General features: G+C 40.6%; 2 protein-coding genes and 1 long non-coding RNA gene across 4 annotated transcripts in view; 2 read left to right on the top strand and 1 right to left on the bottom strand.

Annotated features, from left to right (window-relative positions):
* Nucleotides 1–23,829, top strand: part of LOC307158029 — a 399,912-nt gene that overhangs the window by 137,837 nt on the left and 238,246 nt on the right. The gene's annotated exons all lie outside the window — the stretch shown is intronic.
* Nucleotides 10,047–13,237, top strand: LOC307157597 (uncharacterized protein). Of its 2 annotated transcripts, none has more exons than XM_079869527.1 (2): nt 10,047–10,107; nt 11,137–13,237. In XM_079869527.1, the coding sequence occupies exon 2, from the start codon at nt 11,146–11,148 to the stop codon at nt 13,033–13,035; it is 1,890 nt and encodes a 629-aa protein (XP_079725653.1). In that variant the 5' UTR covers nt 10,047–10,107; nt 11,137–11,145; the 3' UTR covers nt 13,036–13,237. The 2 variants fall into 2 exon arrangements, with proteins under 2 accessions (XP_079725653.1, XP_079725654.1); XM_079869528.1 differs by having other exon boundaries at nt 10,050–10,107; nt 11,117–13,237.
* ripply2 (ripply transcriptional repressor 2) lies at nt 22,127–22,828 on the bottom strand. The gene is made up of 3 exons (XM_079868790.1): nt 22,654–22,828; nt 22,502–22,566; nt 22,127–22,359 (listed from the first exon to the last, which is right to left on the bottom strand). The coding sequence occupies exons 1-3, from the start codon at nt 22,753–22,755 to the stop codon at nt 22,185–22,187; spliced, it is 342 nt and encodes a 113-aa protein (XP_079724916.1). The 5' UTR covers nt 22,756–22,828; the 3' UTR covers nt 22,127–22,184.

The raw sequence follows: 23,829 nt of genomic DNA, 5'->3' as shown, positions 1-23,829 counted from the left end.
GATTAATTGTAGTTTTTTGCCAGGCAGTGCATGAAATGGTTGATATTCCATCATGTTCGCATTGGTAATAATATCTACAAGGTTCAATGTGTCATTTCACGACATGGTCGATCTAGTCACGATTTAGCTCCGAATTGGACGGGCTATATGCAGTCTGCTTTAGCCCACCTGGCGAAATCAAGGCAATCTGTCGTACGGCTTGGCTATAGCCCTGATTCAGACCAGCGGTATAGTATAAGAATATTAGTCTTAAAAATGTTTTCGCTTACACAGCTTAATGTTTGCTGTCACACATAAACATAACATTCATACACTGAAAAAAACTACTTGTAAGATTTACTTAATAAAATCCTCGTAACAATTTGCACAAGTATATTTTAAGTAAATTTTACTGCCATAATATCAAGTAGGCTACAACTTACGTGGCATTATCAAGTAAATTCTACTTAGTACTGAACGTAACGCTCATGAAGAAATTAAGTAAAAATTACCTATTTACATTTCATTTAGAAGCTATATTTATTTAAAGTAATTAAGTAAAGTTTATTTATTGTTTTATAATTAGGAAGCTTGCTTTTATGAAATTATGAAGTAAATCTTACCATTTAATTAAGTAAATAAGTAGATTTTTTTTTTCATTTACTTAGTTTTATGAAATTATAATACTCCCTACATGTAAACATTGCTAATTTCTTATTTATAAATTATCATGAACATAAATAAATTAACATTTTCTCTATATTTTTCACAAATCACACAATTAAAATACAATTAAACAGTTTATTTATTTTTCAGTCATAAAAAAATTCTTCATACAAAAATGGACATTCACAGTCATCTCTTGACACAGGTGCATTCAGTAAAACTTCAGAATTATACTGTAACCCTTGTTTTATACATAAAAATGTATTTAAAAAAAAATTCATGCAAAACATTCAACATTCAAAACAGCACTCTGAAATAGTGAACTTTAAAGAATACCATTACAACTTTAATGTATTAAAACATCAACAAATAAAAGTTTAAACAGTTCTATCATACCATAGCATTTAATACAACTTCATCTTCAATCTTTGAACTTTTGGGGAGAGTTTAAAGGACGAGTTTGGTATTTTACACTTAAAGCCCTGTTTTCAGATCGTTTCTGATTAAATAGAACGGTTAAGATTGAAATTTGGACACATGCTTCTGGCCCGAAAATGTTTGGTTTCTGTGCTAGCACCCCAGACAAAAAACATTTCCGTTGGCGGAGTAATACTGTACCTCACAGCACAACCAATACAAGTCAATGGAGTTAGACAAAAACTACGATAAAACCTGTTGGAAAGCATATTTTACAGCAATTTTTGTGTGAGCATATCAGTGAACACCCCTGACCACTCGGTGAGTTTCACGTCTTTGTAAAAGAAAGTTTAATGCGTTTTAGGAAGGATTGTTCCAGTGCACCTGCATTCATCTTCGGAACACAAATTAAGATATTTTTGATTAAATCTGAGTGCTGGATCACTCCTCCACAGGCTTATGGACACCTTAACTTGCTGGCCCAGAAAATGCATTAAAGGGATAGTTCACTTTGAAATAAAATTTTGGTATGTTTTAGCTTACCTGAAGGGCATCCAAGATGTAGGTGTCTTTTTTTCCGCAGTAGTTTCAATTTTGATATTTTTAGGTCAAACCGTTCTTGTCTGTCAGTCATTTCATGCAGATCTATGTCACGGTCTCAAAGAGCATGCACAGAGTCCAAATTAAAACAATTCCCCATCGTCCAAATTAAACAATTCCCCATCGTAAGTACACATTGATGGCCTAAGACACGAAACGAGCGGTTTGTGTGAGAAAACGAACAGTATTTATATCGTTGTTATCTCTTGAACACAGCCGCGTCCAAATGATCTGAGGGCGCGGGCGGGTATAGATATATATAAATACTACGATATACAATGATATAAATACTGTTCGTTATCTCACACAAACCGCTCATTTCGTGTCTTAGGCCGTCAATGTGTACTTACGATGGGGAATTGTTTAATTTGGACGATGGGGAATTGTTTTAATTTGGACTCTGTGCATGCTCTTTGAGACCGTGACCATAACTGAGATTAATGTTATAACAGTACTCCTTTGAAAGTGATGGGTACGTTCAGCGCATGCCTGCAGAAGGACAAAAAGAGAATCCGGCAAGATATATATGTTGTAACGGATTTAGTAATGCCGCTGCTGGGACTGCCTGCAATCCAAAGCTTACAGTTACTGCAACAGGTAGCCCACCTTCATGAATCTGGAGAACAGTACAAGGCAATGTTCCCCAAAGTTTTCTCGGGACTCGGAAAATTAGAGGGCAGCTACAAAATCAAACTGTCGGAAGGAGCCGTTCCGTATGCACTATCAGCCCCACGACGAGTACCACTGCCGCTCGTGGAGAAAGTAAAACTGGAACTCCACAGAATGGAAGAAATGGGAGTCATTCGATGAATCGAAGAGCCTACTCCCTGGTGTGCGGGAATGGTTGTCGTGCCAAAACCGAATGGCAATATCAGGATTTGCGTTGATCTCACAAGGTTGAATGAGAATGTGTGCAGAGAAAGACACATACTGCCAGCTGTGGATGAGACTTTAGCGCAACTAGAGGGAGCAGCTGTGTTCTCGAAATTAGATGCCACATCTGGGTTCTGGCAAATACCCTTACACGAAGACTCAGAGCCACTAACAACATTCATTACACCCTTTGGGAGATACTGCTTCCGGCGTCTTCCTTTTGGGATATCTTCGGCCCCGGAGCATTTCCAGCTCAGAATCTCACAGATCATTGCAGGAACGACTGGAGCTCTTTGCCATGCAGACGATGTCCTGGTGTTTGGAAAAGAAAAAAAAGAACACAATGAGAGACTGTGTGAGGTGCTGAAGAAGTTTGAAAAAGCAGGACTGACGCTGAATGAGAAGTGTGTCTTTGCTGTTGATAGAGTGAAGTTCCTAGGCCATACAATAAGCGCTCAAGGGATCGAAGCAGACCAGGACAAGATTAAAGCCATCCTCAACATGCCTGAGCCACAGAATGCGGAAGGAGTGAGACGTTTCATGGGAATGGTTAACTACGTCGGGAAGTTTTCACCTCATCTGCCGACTCTCACAAAGCCACTGAGAGACCTGCTAAGGAATGACAGCACCTGGACATGGGATGCACAGCAGAAAGAAGCATTTGCAAAAGTAAAGACAGAACTCAGCTCACCAGCTATACTGGCACAGTATAGTCCGAACAACGAGACTGTAGTTTCAGCCGATGCTTCATCCTATGGTCTTGGCGGGGTGCTAATGCAGAAACAAAAAAACGGTGAGTGGAGGCCTGTCGTATATATCTCAAGAAGTCTAACACCCACAGAGACACGATATGCACAAATCGAAAAAGAAGCTCTTGCGACAACATGGGCATGTGAGCGACTCAGTGCATATTTGCTTGGATTGGAATTTATGGTGCATACCGACCACAAACCCCTAATATCACTGCTGGGCAACAGACCAATTGATGATTTACCTCCAAGAATTCTTCGGTTCAGACTGAGGCTGCTCCGATATAAGTACAACATCATGTATGTCCCAGGAAAACAACTGGTCACTGCAGATGCGTTGTCACGAGCGCCATCGGGACCTGAAAAATCAACAGAAAACGAAACATTGGAGGATGAGTGCAGAGTATTTGTGGACCTCATAGTTCAACAAATCCCTGCAACAAAAACAAAACTGAAACAGATTCAGGAATTGCAGAATGAGGATCTAACCTGCCAACAACTAAAACAGTATACGCTAAAAGGCTGGCCAGCACGTCAGAAAACGGTGTCGGAACATCTCATGCCATACTGGTCTCATAGAACAGATATCCATGTAGCGAATGGGATTCTACTGAAAGGAGAACGGATTCTGATTCCAAAACTCATGCAGAGAGAGATGCTTGAAAGACTTCATCATGGTCATCAAGGAATGACGAAGTGCATTGCAAGAGCACAGCAATCTATATGGTGGCCAGGTGTTATAAGAGACATAAGAGAGTTAGTGGAGAGATGCGACATCTGCTGTCAGCATTCACAGCAGAAAACAGAGCAATTGATGCCAACACCTCTACCACCAAGACCCTGGCAACGAGTCGCAGCTGATATCTTTCAATGGGAAGGAGGCCATTATCTGGTGGTGGTTGACTATTTCTCGAGATACATTGAGGTTGCAAACTTGCCAAAACTCATAACAGCAACAACAGTGGAGAGGCTGAAGGTCATCTTTGCTAGGTTTGGAATCCCTGAAACACTGGTGACCGATAACGGTCCACAGTTTGCATCTTGTGAGTTTGCAGAGTTTTCTCAAGACTATGACTTTGAACATGTCACAAGCAGTCCACGATACCCACAGAGCAATGGAGAGGCAGAGCGAGCGGTGCGTACAGTAAAACAAATGCTGAGAAAGAACCAAGACCCTCAGAGAGCTGGGCTTACAGATCGACTCCATTAGCTCATGGGATCTCACCTGCAGAACTCCTGATGGGGAGGAGAATAAGGTCAACAGTCCCAGTTCCACCTAAATCTCTCACACCAAGATGGCCTGACCTGAAAGTGTTCAGAAGGAAAGATAGTGTGTTAAAAGAGAAACAACAAGAAACATTCAGATCTAGACACAGAGCGAAAAATCTACCAGTCATCATTCCTGGACAGAAAGTGTGGATCAGGACATCGAAGACCACTGGAATGGTCCAGGAAGAAGCATCAACGCCCAGATCGTATCAGGTAGAAACTGAGATGGGAACACTGAGAAGGAATAGAGCTCATCTTACAGTTCTTCCAGAACCTACTCAGCAAGTTGTCAACGGTACAGTGACAAGGTCGGGTAGGATTTCCCGTCCACCAGAAAGATTGGACTTATAAACTGATTTAGCATAGGAAGACTTGCTGTCAAGAAAAGGGCAGAATAATCCCTTCAGTAGAGTCAGGAATGTCCAGGCAGTCTACCATGGCTTCCAGTTTAGGAAAGAAAGTTTAATGTTATGTTATAGAGATGTTTGTTCCCTGAGAAAAGAAAATATGCAACCATGGGAATATATGTATGTAGAATAATAATAAGAGATGTTGAGACTAAAAGGGGGGGATGTAGCAGGGACGGACTGACAATCTGTGCGTTCTGGAAAAGTCCAGAACGGCCGTCCAACCGAGGGCCGTCTGCACAAAAAAAAAAAAAAAAAAAAAAAGTCTAATAAAGCAATATGAACAGCCAACAGCAGGGGCACTAATATGATCACTTATATGCTACGTGTAAAAAACAACAACTGAGGAAGAAGAGTCGGCCTATAGCCACTGACAGAAAGTTAGTTTTATAAGGCTGCACTTTTAAATTTGCTTACATTATATTTGAATAGCAGTGGTCTCCAACGTGGTGCCTGTGAGTTGCCCGCTAAACACATTCTATAAATAGCCCCAACTTGCCGTCGGGGTTCCAGACTTCGAATGGTATAATTTTGCGACCTTTTCAACTAAACGTTTCAATTTGAACTTTTGCCTCTACAAAATTACCCAACTCTCTTTGATTACGCTGTCATTTGCGTTGCGTATGAGAAACATCAAATGGCAAACGCTCAAAAAGCGGAACAAAACTTGTTTGATATGAGCAGCGCATTATCAGCTCGGCCCAAAAAACAGTGATCGCGGACAAAGCTGATCTCGATCACGCGAACATTAGGCTATAGCTGCGCGATCCACTGAGAAGCATTTAAATTCAGCGCAGAATTCTCTATCTCTATTATAAACCCACAAATGACTATGTGATTTAAGCTTGTAAAAAGCCAGATGAAACAGCGCTGATATTCTCAACATATTGACGCAAAAAAAACAAAAAACAAAAAACAAAAAAAACAGGCGAAACATTGTTCCGAGAAAACTTATGAATTAACTTTATTAAAACAAACTTTTTTGGCAGAAATGTGCCTGTATTCATATTTAAAATGCTGTTATATATAGTCATGTAAATGTATTAAATGTAGGCCTAATGCAGTAATGTTTTGTTTAGAAGTTACGGCAGTTTATTTTTATTTTATTTTTTATTTTTTTTCATTTATATTTATACTAAATGTTTGGGCTACTGTTTTTGATAACACATACAATAGGTTTATAGAAAATCAATTAAAAAAAATCAATAAATATTTTCATAATTTTTCAGGATTTTTTTTTTTTTTTTTTTTTTTTAAGTCTGAACCAGAATATCAAGATATTTTATTATTTCCCATATGATGGTGAAAAGTAAAAAAGCTTCACCATGTTATGTATAATAAATATTGGAGTATAACAAATAAAAATTCCTTCTAGATTATTTTATCCCTTGAGGTAGCCCTTGCACACAAAAAGGTTGGAGACCCCTGGTATAGTAACTATATGTTTTATAATTACAAGTTTGTGTAATTTGGGGTTTCTGTAGCCAGTGACATTTCATTATTTGTATTTTATGGCATTGTACATTTTTTGTTTTTATTTGAAGGCTGAGGCTTCATTAATAAACACAACCCCAATAATCATCATTGGTTTTGAGATGTTACTTGCTGTAAATACCTTGTCTGATAGGCTACAGAATTGTGGCATATAGTATCAGGACATCCTGTATGGCGGCAAATCAATGCCAATAATAAACGAGCGCACAACTGATGCGGGCGCGCGCGGTAAATGACATACACGAGAGGATAACAGATCTACACGCGAAGAAACGGGAACTCGCGAGCTCATTCAAACCCTGCGCGCGCGCATGACATCATCTCAGCACGCAATACAAGCCCTCGCGCGCGCATGATCATTCCCCACGCGCTCGCGCTTGATCTGCTCTCGACTGCTGCTTTTGCTCGCTCGAACAATTTTATTTTTGGCAGTCGAGGGGCGGGACTTACTGTTTTAATAACCTCAAATGTCATTGGTTACTTTTCCAGAAGTCAGTTGCGATTGGACGCCTGTCCAATGACTCGTAATTCACTTGACTTGAGACATGAGACATCACTTCATTTGTTTTATTTATTGTGGTTTATTAATGTGTAATGTGATTTAATGCATTGTTAATATAGAATAGATTCTTACCAGATACTTTATTAACAGAAAGTCTTATTGCATTGTGTTGTTAAGAGATATTTAGGCTACAGACTAATGACGCATTTCCATTGCAAATTGACCAAACTTTGTTTACATTTTTACATTTTATATTTATAACACTGTGATTTGTGATATTGGCATTAAAATATCTAAAAGAAATTGGAGTAAAATGGAAATGTAAAGTCATACAGGTGAAACTCGAAAAATTAGAATAAGTTCATGTGCAAAAGTTCATTTATTTCAACTTACAAGGTGAAACTAATATATTATATAGACTCATTACATGCAAAGTGAGATATTTCAAGCCTTTATTTGTTATAATTTTGATGATTATGGCTTACAGTTTATGAAAACCTTTTTACAATATTCAAATTTTTAATTTGTTTCTAATTTTGAACTTTTGCATGATGTTCTAACTTTTCGAGTTTCACCTGTATTTGCTGTATATCACCACTGCATTACCACTATACTCTCATTCACCACTATTTACGTTTACCCAACCAAAATTATATTGGTTCTGAGAACCTCAGAAATGTAAAATGTGTCCATTAAATAGTTGCAAATATAACAAGGGCTTTGGATGAAAGATACATTACTATATCAATATTCAAGAGTTGTTGTGTAAGCTTTTTGTTATCATCCTGTGTATTACTATTATGTCAATTTTGAGGGGTTTATTATATTTTCTATTAAATGTAAAAGGGATTATGGCTTCTCAAGTTAAGATACAGTACACAGCTTAAATGATTACACCCCTCTGAAACCCAAACAAATTCAGAATTTTTTCTTTATCTAGGACATTTTTTTTTTTATAAAGATATGTTATGTTCAGATGGGGTGTAATCATTTATACGGTGTACTGTACTTGCCTCATACTTTCTCTTATTAGGTTATTAGCTTACAAAAAGTTAGATGGTTAAGATCACTATATAATATTTTAATATCTAATTTGCTGGGTCTAATAATTTGCTTGGTTTAATTTTGTTCCTCTATATTTTGTAGCAAATTCTGAAAAGGCATTTGTAATTCATGCTGTGTACTGTATCTTAACTTGAGAAGCCAGAACCCCTTTTGCATTTAATAGAAAACATAATTAACCACTTATATTACCTAAAAATTTATACAAAATTTGGTCAATTTGCAATGCTAATAACCATGGAAATGCGTCATTAGTCTGTAGCCTAAATATCTCTTAACAACACAATGCAATAAGACTTTCTGTTAATAAAGTATCTGGTAAGAATCTATTCTATTTTAACAATGCATTAAATCACATTACACATTAATAAACCACAATAAATAAAACAAATGAAGTGATGTCTCATGTCTCAAGTCAAGTGAATTACGAGTCATTGGACAGGCGTCCAATCGCAACTGACTTCTGGAAAAGGGGAAAAGTAACCAATGACATTTGAGGTTATTAAAACAGTAAGTCCCGCCCCTCGACTGCCAAAAATAAAATTGTTCGAGCGAGCAAAAGCAGCAGTCGAGAGCAGATCAAGCGCGAGCGCGTGGGGAATGATCATGCGCGCGCGCGAGGGCTTGTATTGCGTGCAGAGATGATGTCATGCGCGCGCGCGAGGGTTTTTTATGAGCTCGCGAGTTCCCGTTTCTTCGCGTGTAGATCTGTTATCCTCTCGTGTATGTCATTTACCGCGCGCGCCCGCATCAGTTGTCCGCTCGTTTATTATTGGCATTGATTTGCCGCCATAATCCTGGCTAGTGTCTGTCGCACACGGCTAGGCGAATGGCCGGATGATGGGCCTATTTGGGAGAAAGTCCAGGGCTGTTTTTTAGCCCCAGTCCGTCCCTGGGATGTAGTGTAACCAACGGGACACTAGAGGGCACTCCAGTGCAGTAAAGGTTATAGAGAGTTGTATAGGGGAGAATAAAAAGAAATGGATGTTCAGTAACTGAGCTGTTTGCGTGTCCTGATGTTTCACCTCAGAGATTAAGATATAACCATCTGTTACACATGGCAGACGCAAATGCATCCGATTTATTACCACATATGAGTGAGGCCTGAATCCGATCTGAGAAAATCGGAATCCATGCGTTTTTTTCCTGCTTACACGGTCACCGGTCATATCCAATCTGTGCCACTTGAGAGGAAAAAATCGGAATTGGGTCACTTGAACCATGCAGTGAAAATGGGGCCTTAGTAAAAATGATTCACTCAGACTTATGTTTTAAAAAATGTGAAAGAGGAAAACCCTGAACTCCCTTATCCTTCTCAGTTACAGGCCTGTAACATAAGTAGGCTTATATGAATTTAAATGTAGGCCTAATAACAGTCTGATAAAACAGTTGATTAATCAATAAGCCTTTTAGAACAGCTGAGGGAGTTGTTAGGCACGACGCGGAGTAAAAGCCCCTTTAGCTGTTTTAAATCCACTGTAAATCACGGCTTCAAGGGACTTATTGCTTTTATAACAAGGTTACTCCATAAAAATATTATTTTTAATATTAATTTTATTCATAAAATAAACACCAGCAACAAAAAATATAACTTTATAACACATTTATTCCTCCGCCAAGCAATGTAGTTCCACAGAGGTTGCGTAGCAACACATGCAGCAACAGAGCGTCACAAACGGCCGTTGCGCTGTAACACTAGTGTAACGCGGTCACAGGTGTGTGTGTGTGTGTGTGTGTATGGAGTCATTTACAACGGCTTCGAATTCGAACGCGGCTCAACCAATCAGAATCAAGGACTGGAACTATCCGTTTTATAATATACATTTTAATATTAATATCTAATTGGGCTTATCTGGTGAAATATTTCAATATTATTTGTAGAAAATGTTTTTTTTTTAATCCCAGAACGCTTCTTCATAAGTGGCTAAAACTGCTGATAAATAGTTACTCACTTACTTTTACTTCCTCTTATCACATGTGAGATCATTGACTACCTGTGTGTATATAAGACACACACACCAACTCTCAGATACACTCAGCAAACACTCACACTGAGATCAACTCTTGACTCGACACACTCTTCTCCAAGGTAATGTACTCTTCCTAATGCTCTTTATTTCTGTCTGATGTATTTATACCTCTTATTCACATTCCCTCGTATAATTATATATCTGCACTTGTATTGTCTGTTGTCTTTTTTTTTATTATTATTATTATTATTACATGTGTCTTACTAGCTGTCCCTGGAATCTTCCGTCACAAAGACCAAGTCCTTGTGTGTGTAATCTATAAATCTAGTCCTGAATCTGATATATAAAACTTTTGAACAAGATTTAGTTTGAATTTCCCAGTTCTCTCTTATTGCAGAAATGAATCAATAATAGAGATTTTCTTGGTAACACTTTACAATAAGGTTTCATTAGTGAACATGAACTAAGAATGAACAATACTTCTTCAGCATTTATTAATCTCAATGTTAAAGGGTTAGTTCACCCAAAAATGATCATTATTACTGTCGTTCCACATTAATATCAGACCTTCATCTTCAGAACACAAATTAATATTTTTTAATGAAATGCGAGAGCTTTCTGTCCCTCCATCAGAAGCAATTCACACATTCAAGGTCCAGAACGATGAGAAAGACATCATTAAAGTTCTCAGTGTGACTCCAGTCGTTTAACTTTAATCTTATGAAGCGACGCGAGTGTGTGTGCGAGAAACATAATTTACAGAAAGCTCTTGATTTCATTAAAAAGATCTTGATTTGTGTTCTGAAGAGGAACGAATGTCTCACAGGTTTGGTAATTAATGACAGAACTTTCATTTTTGGGTGAACTAATTAATTTACTTTTCAGTATTTACTAATACATTATTAAAATCAAGAGTTGTTAACATTAGTTAATGCTGTGAACTAACACGAACTAACAATGAACGGATGTATTCTTAACTAGCGTTAACAAAGATGAACAGATACAGTAACAAATGCTCATGTTAATACATTAATGTTAACTAGTGAAACCTTATGGTAAAGTGTTTATTTGTATTGCAATTAACAAGTAAAAATGTCCTTTTCTGGATTTTATGGTTCGTGACAACAGTGAATCTGCAATCTCCCCAGATCCTGAAAATGCTGTTATTCCTGGTCGTCCTGATTCTCACTCTCCAGCCGGCTCTGAGTCAGCGCTGTGTTAAAGAAGGGGATCCGGCTCTGAGTCAGCGCTGTGTTAAAGAAGGGGATCCGGCTCTGAGTCAGCGCTGTGTTAAAGAAGGGGATCCGGCTCTGAGTCAGCACTGTGTTAAAGAAGGGGATCCGGCTCTGAGTCAGCGCTGTGTTAAAGAAGGGGATCCGGCTCTGAGTCAGCGCTGTGTTAAAGAAGGGGATCCGGCTCTGAGTCAGCACTGTGTTAAAGAAGGGGATCCGGCTCTGAGTCAGCGCTGTGTTAAAGAAGGGGATCCGGCTCTGAGTCAGCACTGTGTTAAAGAAGGGGATCCGGCTCTGAGTCAGCGCTGTGTTAAAGAAGGGGATCCGGCTCTGAGTCAGCGCTGTGTTAAAGAAGGGGATCCGGCTCTGAGTCAGCGCTGTGTTAAAGAAGGGGATCCGGCTCTGAGTCAGCACTGTGTTAAAGAAGGGGATCCGGCTCTGAGTCAGCACTGTGTTAAAGAAGGGGATCCGGCTCTGAGTCAGCGCTGTGTTAAAGAAGGGGATCCGGCTCTGAGTCAGCACTGTGTTAAAGAAGGGGATCCGGCTCTGAGTCAGCACTGTGTTAAAGAAGGGGATCCGGCTCTGAGTCAGCACTGTGTTAAAGAAGGGGATCCGGCTCTGAGTCAGCGCTGTGTTAAAGAAGGGGATCCGGCTCTGAGTCAGCGCTGTGTTAAAGAAGGGGATCCGGCTCTGAGTCAGCACTGTGTTAAAGAAGGGGATCCGGCTCTGAGTCAGCACTGTGTTAAAGAAGGGGATCCGGCTCTGAGTCAGCGCTGTGTTAAAGAAGGGGATCCGGCTCTGAGTCAGCACTGTGTTAAAGAAGGGGATCCGGCTCTGAGTCAGCACTGTGTTAAAGAAGGGGATCCGGCTCTGAGTCAGCACTGTGTTAAAGAAGGGGATCCGGCTCTGAGTCAGCGCTGTGTTAAAGAAGGGGATCCGGCTCTGAGTCAGCACTGTGTTAAAGAAGGGGATCCGGCTCTGAGTCAGCACTGTGTTAAAGAAGGGGATCCGGCTCTGAGTCAGCACTGTGTTAAAGAAGGGGATCCGGCTCTGAGTCAGCACTGTGTTAAAGAAGGGGATCCGGCTCTGAGTCAGCGCTGTGTTAAAGAAGGGGATCCGGCTCTGAGTCAGCACTGTGTTAAAGAAGGGGATCCGGCTCTGAGTCAGCACTGTGTTAAAGAAGGGGATCCGGCTCTGAGTCAGCGCTGTGTTAAAGAAGGGGATCCGGCTCTGAGTCAGCACTGTGTTAAAGAAGGGGATCCGGCTCTGAGTCAGCACTGTGTTAAAGAAGGGGATCCGGCTCAATATGACACCTTCCTGCAGCCGAAGCCGAAGCCAATCCCGAAGCCGCAGCGCTGTGGTGATAATGTGGATCATGAAAAGCAATTTAACACCTTCCTTACACACCACCTAGAAAACAACAACAACAAAATGCCAAACAGCCTGAAAATCGGTGATTGGCAGAACTTCATTAACAAGATTAAAAGCAAAGACATCTGGGACCGGCCGACTCAGAGCTTCTTTCCCAAATCAGCATATAATAAAGTGTTAGGTGTGTGTTCAACAGGGGGAAAGATATATCCTAACACCGTAGACCAGTGCATCAGCAAGAAGCCTTTCAAGTTCTACAATGTTGAAGTCAAGAGGAAGAAGGTCACGGCTGTCAAAGAAATGAATCAACATGTTATTCTTGGCTGTGGAAAAATCAACAAAAAAACTCACATTTTTACCTGTGTACCTATTCATTTTGAGGGAAATGATAAAACTGTACCAGATGAAACTCAGCCAGACTGCAGTAAAAAAGCTGTAGAATAGCAGCTTTATTCCTGATGTTGAAAGTCTGACCGACAGAAATGAGTCTGGATGATGTCACTCTTAACTTTGCTTCTTTCGTTTTTATCTAACCAATGTTGAAAAGTGAATTAATGTGTGGATGTCTGCACATTACACACACACACACACACACAGCTTTCTGTTTGCCTTTTGCTTTATTAATTATCATTAAATAAAGAGCATTAAAAAAAATCTGGATGTTTTTCAATGAACACAAACCCAAACACACAGTTTGTTCTTCGTGACACAGGATAACTACGTTTTAAATAATAACAATATTTAAGAAGTGAATCATATCACTTCCAGGGTTATTATTGTTAACTAAAGATATTAAAAAACTATATAAATATTAGATGAAAAATTATGTTGCCTTGGCAATAAACAGAAATAAGTTTAAGTTGAAGCATCAAAATATACAGTATATATATATATATATAGAGTAGGGCTGTCACGATGTTAGATTTTTCACACCACGGTTATTGTGGCCAAAAGAATTCACGATATCGATATATCGCGATATCTATAGAATCTATGGGGGGGGGGGGGGGGGGTTATATAGTTCTTTTTTACCCAACAAACATAAGGATACTGATAAACACAAGGCACATGCATTTTTACTTCTTGCGTACTCAATCTATGGCAAATTTTTGTGAAGGAAGACAAGTGAAGTTTATCTGGTTTCAAACTGAAGCCAAACACTGTCTGAAGGTTTCCTGAAGAACTGAAAAGCTCTTAAACCTGTTGTTGCACTGGCGCCAATAAAGTCATGCAGATAGCAGATTTGAATAAAAAAATCAAGTGCAAGTACAAATACAAAAATAAGATGAGTAAAGAAAACGGGGTTCTTAATTTTAATAATCACCCTTTATTAAATATATGAACACAGAAACCCCCTGTTAACAGTTAATGTCACGTTTCCCATTCCATGATGACTAGTAAAATAATAGCCGCGTCGCGTCTATGACAACTCGAGGTATTGCACACCGGACACGCACTTTCTCAGTTTATGGCCAGCAATATCATTATGTTTAAGGACATTATGGAATTGAGATAATGTCTGTACTATGTTATGATTATACTGTACAATTAAATACAATAGTTGCTGAGTCTGTGATCTGAACACTTTTTTCTGCGCTCTGTGTCGGTCCTGAGCCGTTGCTGGGCGCCGCGGACAGACGCCGACTAGAACCGCGCTGTGCTTCTCGTCCGGTGTGTGTACACTCATACAGAATGTGTTCGAATTTTAAAGACGTGGCGCTGCGCTTCTCGTCCGGTGTGCGACCACCTCTAAGGTGCTGTTTTCTTTGAAGCCGAAGAACTCTGTTGTTAATACTGGCGAGCTCAGCTTACTTTTTTCGGGTGTGGACAGAGTGTTTCACTCTAGCTGCGCGGGCGCGGACGAGCACTGCGTCTAGAAAACGCCAATATCGCCAATACCGGTATATTGTATTGCTCTAAATTAACACGATGTCGATATTTCATGCTTTGAATATCACGATTATCGTCAATACCGGTATATTGCGACACCCCTAATATAGAGTCATGGTGTGAATCTACACATATCCTTAATGGACACAGTAACACTCGTGATTTACACCCTCAAACACACACACACATTTAAATTCTTTATTTGAATTAGAAGATAAGCATATATCATGGCATAATTCAAATTTGACAGAAAGATGTCAGTGGCGTGGCGTGGGGAAAATTTCTGAGGAAGCCAATTAAGACACAACCTCTAAGCTGTGTGTTTTAAGGGGTGGGGGCAGAAAATCATACGTTACCATTTATATGTTGCTATTTGGATGAACTATTAGAGCGCCCAGCATCATCTTACCGGGACTTACGCTTGTTACAATCCAACACTTTGAGCACGGACGCTCTCTCTCTCTCTCTCTCTCTCTCTCTCTCTCACACACACACACACACACACACACACACACACACACACACACACACACAGTCAGTCCTCTTAAACATCTTTCATGGTGTTTTTATTAAAACATTCGCAGATAGGAAACGCCAACGGTAAGCAACAAGAAGATAAACTTTTTCATTTAATACACCCTTAAATCGGTGTGACGCTCATGTAAGGATATACAATAGCGGTTATTCACAAACAATCACAACAATAAACAACAAAGTGCACTCACATGCTGCTTAATCAAAGCACGCAAGAAACAGTAAGAAGAACTATAATCACATTAAAAAAATAACACATCGCTAAATGGGCAGTTCAGACCAGACGCGCTCTCTCTCTCTCTCGCTCTCTCTCACACACACACAGTCAGTCCTCTTAAACATCTTATGGTCTTTTCATTAAAACATTCGCAGATAGATAGGAAACGGACGGTAAGCAACAAGAAGATAACCTTTTTCATTTCTTTTTCTAACTAGCTAAACAAGATGTCAACACAAATCCACAAATCTTCCGCTATTTCATTCATTCATTCATTGACGATGATAACGTGATGTGATTGGCCTGATGCCAACAAGTTCATGGCTTCCCTTGACACTGTCCTGACCAATCACAGGGGAGCAGTGTCGTGACAATAGCGTCACCTGATTGGTTAATCATTCTTTTTTTTCTATCAAGGGATGCCAACTCTGCCTGGCCTCCTCACAGACACAGGGTGCAGTACCATGTTTTCAACGCTCATTCACCATGTCACTTTTATAGGGGCGCTGTTTTACACATCATAAAACGCTCAGTAATGAATGAAGAGAGACGATGAGGAGATGACAGAAGAATTACGTAAACTGTGAAAACAAAAGTGTTTATTAAATGACGATTATATTCTGAAAAAGTGAGGAAGCCTGGCTTCCCTTGGCCTCCGCAAGAAAACGCCACTGAAAGATGTACAACAGCAGCCAGTATCTCAGTCCATTATGCACATTAAGGGTAAAGGTGGCGCCTGCGCCTCCATATGTAGAGGCCACCGATCACTGCTGACACAGAGCAATATCTCATCAGTTTTTTTTGGCCTTGTTCTTATGTAGTCCACAGATCTGCAGGCCTCTTACACACAACTTGTGAACATGGCCTAAACTACCGAAAATGAGGGCAATAACTTTGCATGAGTAGCCAGAGTTATTGAGAACATTATACCATGGTTGATATTTCAACAGTTTTGAAGCATAGCAGGTGTCCATATAAGCATCGAAAGAGCAACCAATTTCTATTATTGTAACGGCTTTGGTGTGTTCATTAATTACAACTATGTCGGGTGTATTTGGTAAGTGATTTATGGCAGTTTCCAGTGTAGCGCACTGTTCGTGTGTGGTGGAGAACCAGTCTGTCTTGATCTTTTCATTTCAATGGATTGTGGTAAGGTTGGCATTGTCTCTGAGCTCCTTCGCTGATAGTGCAACTATACGGTCGTGGCGCGCGATGTACAGTCCTGTAGGCGGAGCAGCCATTAAGGATGTGCGCCATCGTCTCTCTTTGCCGGTTGTGATGTTGCAGGCAAAACGGCTCATGTGCGGATGGAAACCATGTTGCTAAGTTGAACTTTGTTGGCAGTACCTGAAGACGAGCTTTAATTGTGAATCTGTGAATGTCTTCTTGTAGGGCTGTGTTCTTCAGAACTGTGTGTGATACGTTATGGTCGGCACAGGGCAGTTGTCCTTGTAGGCGAAGGCCCGTCCAGTGCTGTATCTTACGCAAATGGAAGTGATCGATTACTGTCCTTCTGATGTTTTGAGTGTCAAGGAGTTGGATGTTGTCGCCAGTTGTGATGGTTGCCTCTGCCATGATGGTTGAATCCGTGAGGATGTTCTTGTTCGCTTCTGCCGACTGTCCTGCTGTGTTCCTCCAGCGCAGTTGGATATTAGCGCGGTTGCAGAGGTCGTTCAAGTCTAGCCAGTCCGAGCGCACGCCAAAGCCTGCTGTGTTGGTGTCCAGTTTTCCATTGGGTTTTCTTCTGAACCCGAGGAAGCTGGCATCATCTGATGTAGAAAGAGGGACCTTGCGTTTCCCCAGATGTAATAGAAGTGAGGCTCGGGCAAGCTCACGCACGGCTGCGTCATCATTATTTAACATCCTTAACAGGTTGCTTATTCTGGCGGCAACATACACCCACTCTATATGAGGGACGCCCAGCCCTCCCTCTCTGGACCTGTAGAACAGGACATCTCTTGTTGAATGTGTATTTAGTCCTATCTAGCGTCTTACCAGGCTTACAGTCTTATTATTCAGCTCATTTAAGACGCATTTAGGAATATGTATATTTGCAAAGAGATGCTGTATTTTGGAAAGGGCAATCTCTCTTATGGCCTGAAGCTTCATTGCGATAGGGAGGGGGGATGAGTCCACCATGTCCAGCCTTGTGCAGTATTCACTGCTAAGTTCGTGTATTTGCTCTTCCCATTCGCCCGCGATATTGAACCGGTGTCCAAGGTAGCAATAGGTTTCATGGCGCGCATACACTTTAATTTCATTGCCCATGATGGAAAAGGAAGGTGGCTTGTCTTTCTTGGCTTGGTACCACCTGTTGCCTCCACTGCGTCTCTCATAAAACACAGCGCACTTGGTGTTTTTCACCTCTAGTCTAGACCACCGCATGAATTTATCAGTGTGGGAGAGCATGGTTTTAATCACTTTCTCATCTCTGGATGACACCTGAACGTCGTCTGCATAGGCCTGGACAGGGTTTGGCAATCTGATGTGCGAGGGGGAGCAGAGGCACAGCCATTTGAGCCACTGGTTAAGGGCTAGAATAAAGTTTACTGCGCTCCATGGGCAGCCTGTCTTGATGCCGGTTCTTAGTTGGATTGGGCTAGTCAGTTGGTCTCCACAGATCACTTGGAAAAAGGAGTTTCTGTAGATATCTTTAATCATGTTGATGTAAGGTTTGGGTAGGTTGATTTCGTCTAAGGCTTTAATCATAACGCCATGCGGCAATGAGCCGAATGCATCACGGAAGTCTAAAAAGACTGCATAAAACTTGGTGGATTCATGCTTAAAATCATCGATTGCTGTTTTCAGGCAGAAAACGTGCTCGTTCATGCCTTGACGATTAATATAGGCTTTTTGTTTTTCCGACAATATGTTCATTTCGCAGAGCCATGGCAGGATGCGATTCAGGATACACTTCATAAGAACTTTGTAAATGGTAGGGAGTAAAGAGATGTCTCTCCATGTTTCTGGGTTATCGGGTATATTATCTTTTTTCGGAATTCTGTGAATAAGGGCTCCTTTCCATGAATTTGGTACTTTCTCATTGGTCAGACAGACATTAAATATTTCCGTTAGTGCGATACATGTCCATTGTTTCGTGGATTTAAGTGTTTCATACGCAACGCCATCGGAACCACACGCCTTGTTGTTTGGTAGGCTTTCAATAACCCTTAAAACCTCTTGAGATGTAAACAGCGAGGTATTCGGTGTTTCGGTAGGGGGAATTAACTCTAGCGCATCTAGCCAGGGGGGCGTGGCGAGGCGTTCACCGTTAACATCTGCTTGATTTTTATCGCAATAATAGTTATAAACCCGCTCTATATCATTCGTGCTTGACGGAGGTTCTGTGAAGATACAGTTATTAAGAATGACTCTAATAGCTTTAGTCTTGTTGTTATTCCAGAGATAGGCAATTTCATCGCGGCTTACCTTTCTGGGGGGCCTTTTCTGCTGCGTCCTCGCTGTTCTGTTGAGCGCTGGTTGAATGACTTCGCGCGTAAAGCGGAACTGTTTCTCTATCCACTCTGTCAAAGCCTCCGATGTTCTGTCTATTGGGAGCTTGTCAGTGTTCGGCAGTTTGGTGAGAATCCTCGCTGTGTATTTGATAAGAGGTATTTCATAAGGTCTGCCGTTTCGATAATGCGCAGAAAACTTGCCGTTTTTGTGGTATATTCCATTTAAGATCGCCATGAGTTTATTCCACTGTGTCGGGTCTGTTCCAGTAAATATTATCCTCTGTCTATCGTCGATCAACTTCGTATCCAGGATTTTTCGGAAAGCTATTTCTTCTGCTTCGAACCGCAACCATTCCTCATGGGAAAGACGCTGGACGTAGCCGCCGAACTCTCCCGGGTTATCCGCTCCTTGAGTACAAATAGCGATGCAGATTAACACTAGGCGTTTTCCTAGGCAGATATTGACTTATATATTAAGGACTATATTAGGGGGAAGCACAGGCGAAGCACTGCTACTTGGGTGTGATATCTCTGTGCCCAAGTAGCAGTGCTTCGCCTGTGCTTCCCCCTAATATAGTCCCAAGTCAATATCTGCATAGGAAATCGCCTAGTGTTAATCTGCATCACTATTTGTACTCATTGTGAATACGCAGGCCACAAGAAGTAATTAGGTGTTTTTTTTTTTTTTTATATATATTACTTTTACTCAGGACATGCTAGCTGGCAACAAAGGATTCCATTCATTATGCTAAGCTAAGCTAGCGCCGACCCTGTCAAACTAAAACAATGCATGCACTGAGACAAAAATGCATTTGCCCACCTATCTAAATGTAGGAAAGAAGGTGAATGAGCCCCATTTCAAAAAACGGTGGAGTGTTCCTTTAAAGGTCCCGTATTATGCCCCTTTTCACAAGATGTAAAATAAGTCTCTGATGTCCCCAGAGTGTGTATGTGAAGTTTCAGCTCAAATAACCCAACAGATCATTTTTTACAGCATGTTTAAATTGACATTTTTTGGGGCACAGAAAAACGCGCTGTTTTAGTGTGTGCCCTTTAAATGCAAATGAGCTGCTGCTGGACGACACAGGGGGCGGAGCTTCACGAGCTCGCACTCAGTCTCTCAGGACAATTTCAGCTCACGGAATGATGATAATATCAGAAACTCTCAGTAACGGTGTTCATTTCGAGTCGGACAATAATGCCTACAGAGTCAGAGTGCTGTATAGAGATGAAACAGGTATAGTTTAGTAGTTTAATTACGGTTATTATAACGTATTTGTCATCTGCTTGTAGGCTATGTATCCATTATTTATTAATAGCCTACAAGTCTGCTGTCTGAATGATGATCAAACATATACTGATGAGTTTAATAAAGTTTATTGTACATCACACAAAAGATGAAGCGTCAGTTTTACTTCAGAAAATCTCCGTAAGAGCTGAGTAAACACAGTAAGTTATAAGAAGTGCGCAAGTAGCCAGTAGAGTTGAGGGAGCATTCCTGTGGGCGGAGGTTAGTCAAAACACGGTTCTAGTGACGTCATTAAAGAAGGAAGTAGAGGGATGTAGTCCAAACGAGCCGTTCACTGTAGTCGACTTCTGTTAAATAAAATATCTCGCTTGGCATTGAACTTTGAGCTTTATAATTTTACAGATATTATTTATGCTCTAACAGCAACATTACACACTAACTAAAGTTTGAAACATGGGATCACAAAGAACGGGACCTTTAATATTTATGAGGTATGGGATTCCATTTGTGCCAAAATTATGTTGACATGCTATCTGTCTATGCTGTGTGTCGTCTTCCATGTCTATGTGTCTATTAACTGTCTATGTGATTGCCCACATGACTCAACTTTTGTCTTTCTCAACTCAACTTATTCCTGTCATCTGTCCTTGTCGTTTGACTGTGTCGTCTTGCTGTGTCAATACTGCATGTGTCATGACTATAGGCGTTTCTCAATGTCAAGGAAGGATCCTCGGAAGCCAGAATTTCGAGGATGCTACGTCATCGACATCCGTCGAAGGACTGTTCCAATGTCGAGGATCCTCGGAATTTCCACCAAGGACTGAGTCCTTCGTTCGAAAAATATCCCATATACAGGAAAGGATGCATATGTGTAGCCTTCGCGCTCTTCACGCTCTCAAATCACCCACAATCCTATGCGCGCAGCTTTGCTATCTTGTTCAAAAAATTCTAAATGTTGGACGTTAACGGACTAACGGAGTCGGAGCGTTAACGGGTCAATATGCTTTCAAATGTAAATATATTTACGTTACCAAACATTTGTTTAAAAAAAATAATTACATCCATTATGTTATGGATCAAATTGACCTGCACTGTTTAAACACACTTGACAGTCAAATAATCAATATGATTAAAAAGGAGTTTATCGATTTAAAAACGATTATATTGCCCGAGTGAACAGAACTGCGTCCATAGCAACGCTCTGTTTTTCATTTTCACTGACGTAATGACGCACTGACGTGCACTTGCTAGCCTGTTCCAGAGCCGTTGAAAAACCATAGACAGTAGAATGCTGAAGAGGAGCCTCGCCTAGCCTCTGAAGGAAGGCCTTCCTTGACATTGAGAAACGCCTTCTGTCATTGCTTTATGTTGTGCAGAGTGACACGGCGCATAGCAACGACACATAGCAACAACACAAAGCAACAATATGAAGCAAGAGAGAGAGGACACACAGCATAAACAGATAGCATGTCGACATAATTTTGGCACAATCGGAACCTCATAATTATTTCTTATCTTGTCAGTGTCGTTGAGTGTGTGTGAGGAGTCAGTGTGTGTGTGTGTGTGTGTGTGTGTGTGTGTGAGGAGTCAGTGTGTGTGTGTGTGTGTGTGTGTGTGTGTGTGTGTGTGTGTGTGTGTGCGTGTGTGTGTGTGTGTGTGTGTGTGTGTGTGAGAGCAGCAGTAAAACAGTGAAATGCTTCATGACACGTTCAGACTTTAACACGTCCATGTAACACCTGTGTGTGTGTGTGTGTGTGTGTGTGTGTGTGTGTGTGTGTGTGGCGACCCGGAGTCTCGGATCAGAGATGAAACTCCTCAAACTCTTCAGGACGTCTCGTTCGGGAAACAGATCTCAGGGAAGAGCCTTATTTCATCTCAGACGGGAACGAAGAAGAGGATGTGATTCTACTGTCCGTCAAAAACAGAAAAAAGCAAAAAGATTTATATTTAATATTTACCATCTATATTAACTCTAAAGTTCACTTCAGTCACTTATTTAGACTCACGTCACGGATTCAAAGAACGATCAGAAACAAAATTTTGAATGTTTAGATATTTATTTCAAGGAAATAAGTTACATGTAGAATAATTTATCATAAATACTAAAAAAATAAAATACATTCAACTTCCAACGGAAGCAATTTTATATACTGTACATATTCACAAGTATTTACATGCAACGACTAAATAAAGTGAATCAGATTTGGAGTCCATATATAAATAAAGATGTGCACAGTGATGAAGGTCTTCAGTTGAGTTCCTTCTCTTCATCTTCATCATCATCATCATCATCATCGCTATCATCATCATCATCCTCAGAGTCCTCATATATGCAGATCGAGGCCTGAACCGGGTAATTCCTCAGCAGAACCTCAACCTCCTGGTACAAGTAATCGAAACACTGGGATTTGGGCCAAAACAACCTGCAGAAAATCAAGTTAAAACAGAGTTACAATCTGGAGAAGCAGGAGATCATCAACATCTTCATAATAGCAGGAGATCATCAACATCTTCATAATAGCAGGAGATCATATCAACATCTTCATAATCACGTGATCTACTCACTTCACAGGGTGTGTGATCATGGAGACTTTACAGTGTTGCTCATCAGATGATGCTCTTTCATAAGGCTGTTGAATAAAGAGATTTTTTAGCATCTGATGTTTTGCTCATACAATAATCAGAGTTCAATATTACAGAATGACCTCATCTCGTACCTTATGAGTGGCAGTTTTGCGTCCTCTGCTGGTTTTACTGGCCCAGGGTCTCCAGGGTCTCAGTTCAGCGTGTAATCCGCGAGTCAGGGTGATTTTCTCCATAATGTTGGTGGAAAGAGAAGCTGAAGAGTAAATCCGTTCAGAATGATGTTCAGACTGAAGTCTGGAGCCTTTATATACACGCGCGCGCGCTCGTGCCAAACGGCGGGTTCACGCCTCGCGTCTGACACGCGCGCTCCTGAAGGTGTGATGATGTCACACTCCCGCCAAACACATGGCGAGCTGACACGTTCACTGGGAACAACTGTCTTTAAAAACAAGAACTGAATTTGTACGTAAACACAGTTTTAATGTCTGCAAATAAGAAAGCTATAAAACCATCTAGAATATGCTTTTATTTTGTGCCTCCCTTGTTTTTCTTCTTCTTCTTTACATCTTCTATAGCCTACAACATTTTCAGTAAATAAATCAGGCTTTTTTATTTTATTTTTCGTGTTGACTATTGAATTATAACTTGTTTATGGTCTGAAAGTTTGTCTGATTTTGTATCTTTTATGTTTGTTAAAATTTGCAATAAAAAAACTCTCTTTAATAACAGTAACGTTTAGTTTAGTTTTCCTGACGTTTTTAAATGTTTCCATCCCTATTTGTTTCAGAAAGAACATTCAAAAGTAATATTTTTGGCTCCAAAATGATCATTTGGAATGTTCCCTTATGTTTGTGTGTGTTACCGAGGATGAGCGCTCAGGGAACATTCAGAAATAACACTTTCATAACTTTCTTTAAACACATTTCGCTCATTTACAGGTATGGCTTTTTATTTATTTATTTAAATATGATGATTTGGTGATAATGAGGTGTCCTGGTATTTAGCACTGATTTAAAGGTGTTAAGTGAAACCCAAAGCATTTGCTCTCCAACACACCGAAACATGACGCGTGCCGATCTGTGGCGCGCGCGCTCCCGCTGAGACTCGTGCGCACGAGCGGGTTCATGAACTTTATTGTGAGTGAGACAAACGCTCAGAACAAACTTCACACACACACACACATACACACAGATCTGAGCACCAGAAGACGCTTACCTGTGCTTCTGTCCTGGTGAAGTGTGTGTCCAGCTGGAGGAGAACAGAGCCGGTGTGTGCGAGAGCGGGAGTTACTCAGTGTTTTACAGAGG

This window comes from Squalius cephalus (genome assembly GCF_949319135.1).
Source record: "Squalius cephalus genome assembly, chromosome: 4".
Lineage (NCBI taxonomy): Eukaryota > Metazoa > Chordata > Actinopteri > Cypriniformes > Leuciscidae > Squalius > Squalius cephalus.
This window is presented reverse-complemented; position numbering and strand designations above follow the sequence as displayed.

Excerpts from the sequence above, each read along its gene's own strand:
- LOC307157597 (XM_079869527.1), top strand. The coding sequence starts at position 11,146 with ATGCTGTTATTCCTGGTCGTCCTGATTCTCACTCTCCAGCCGGCTCTG.
- ripply2 (XM_079868790.1), bottom strand. The coding sequence starts at position 22,755 with ATGGAGAAAATCACCCTGACTCGCGGATTACACGCTGAACTGAGACCC. Across the intron at positions 22,567-22,653 it reads GCAAAACTGCCACTCATAAG|CCTTATGAAAGAGCATCATC; the intron begins GTACGAGATGAG and ends TTTATTCAACAG. Across the intron at positions 22,360-22,501 it reads ATGATCACACACCCTGTGAA|GTTGTTTTGGCCCAAATCCC; the intron begins GTGAGTAGATCA and ends GATTTTCTGCAG.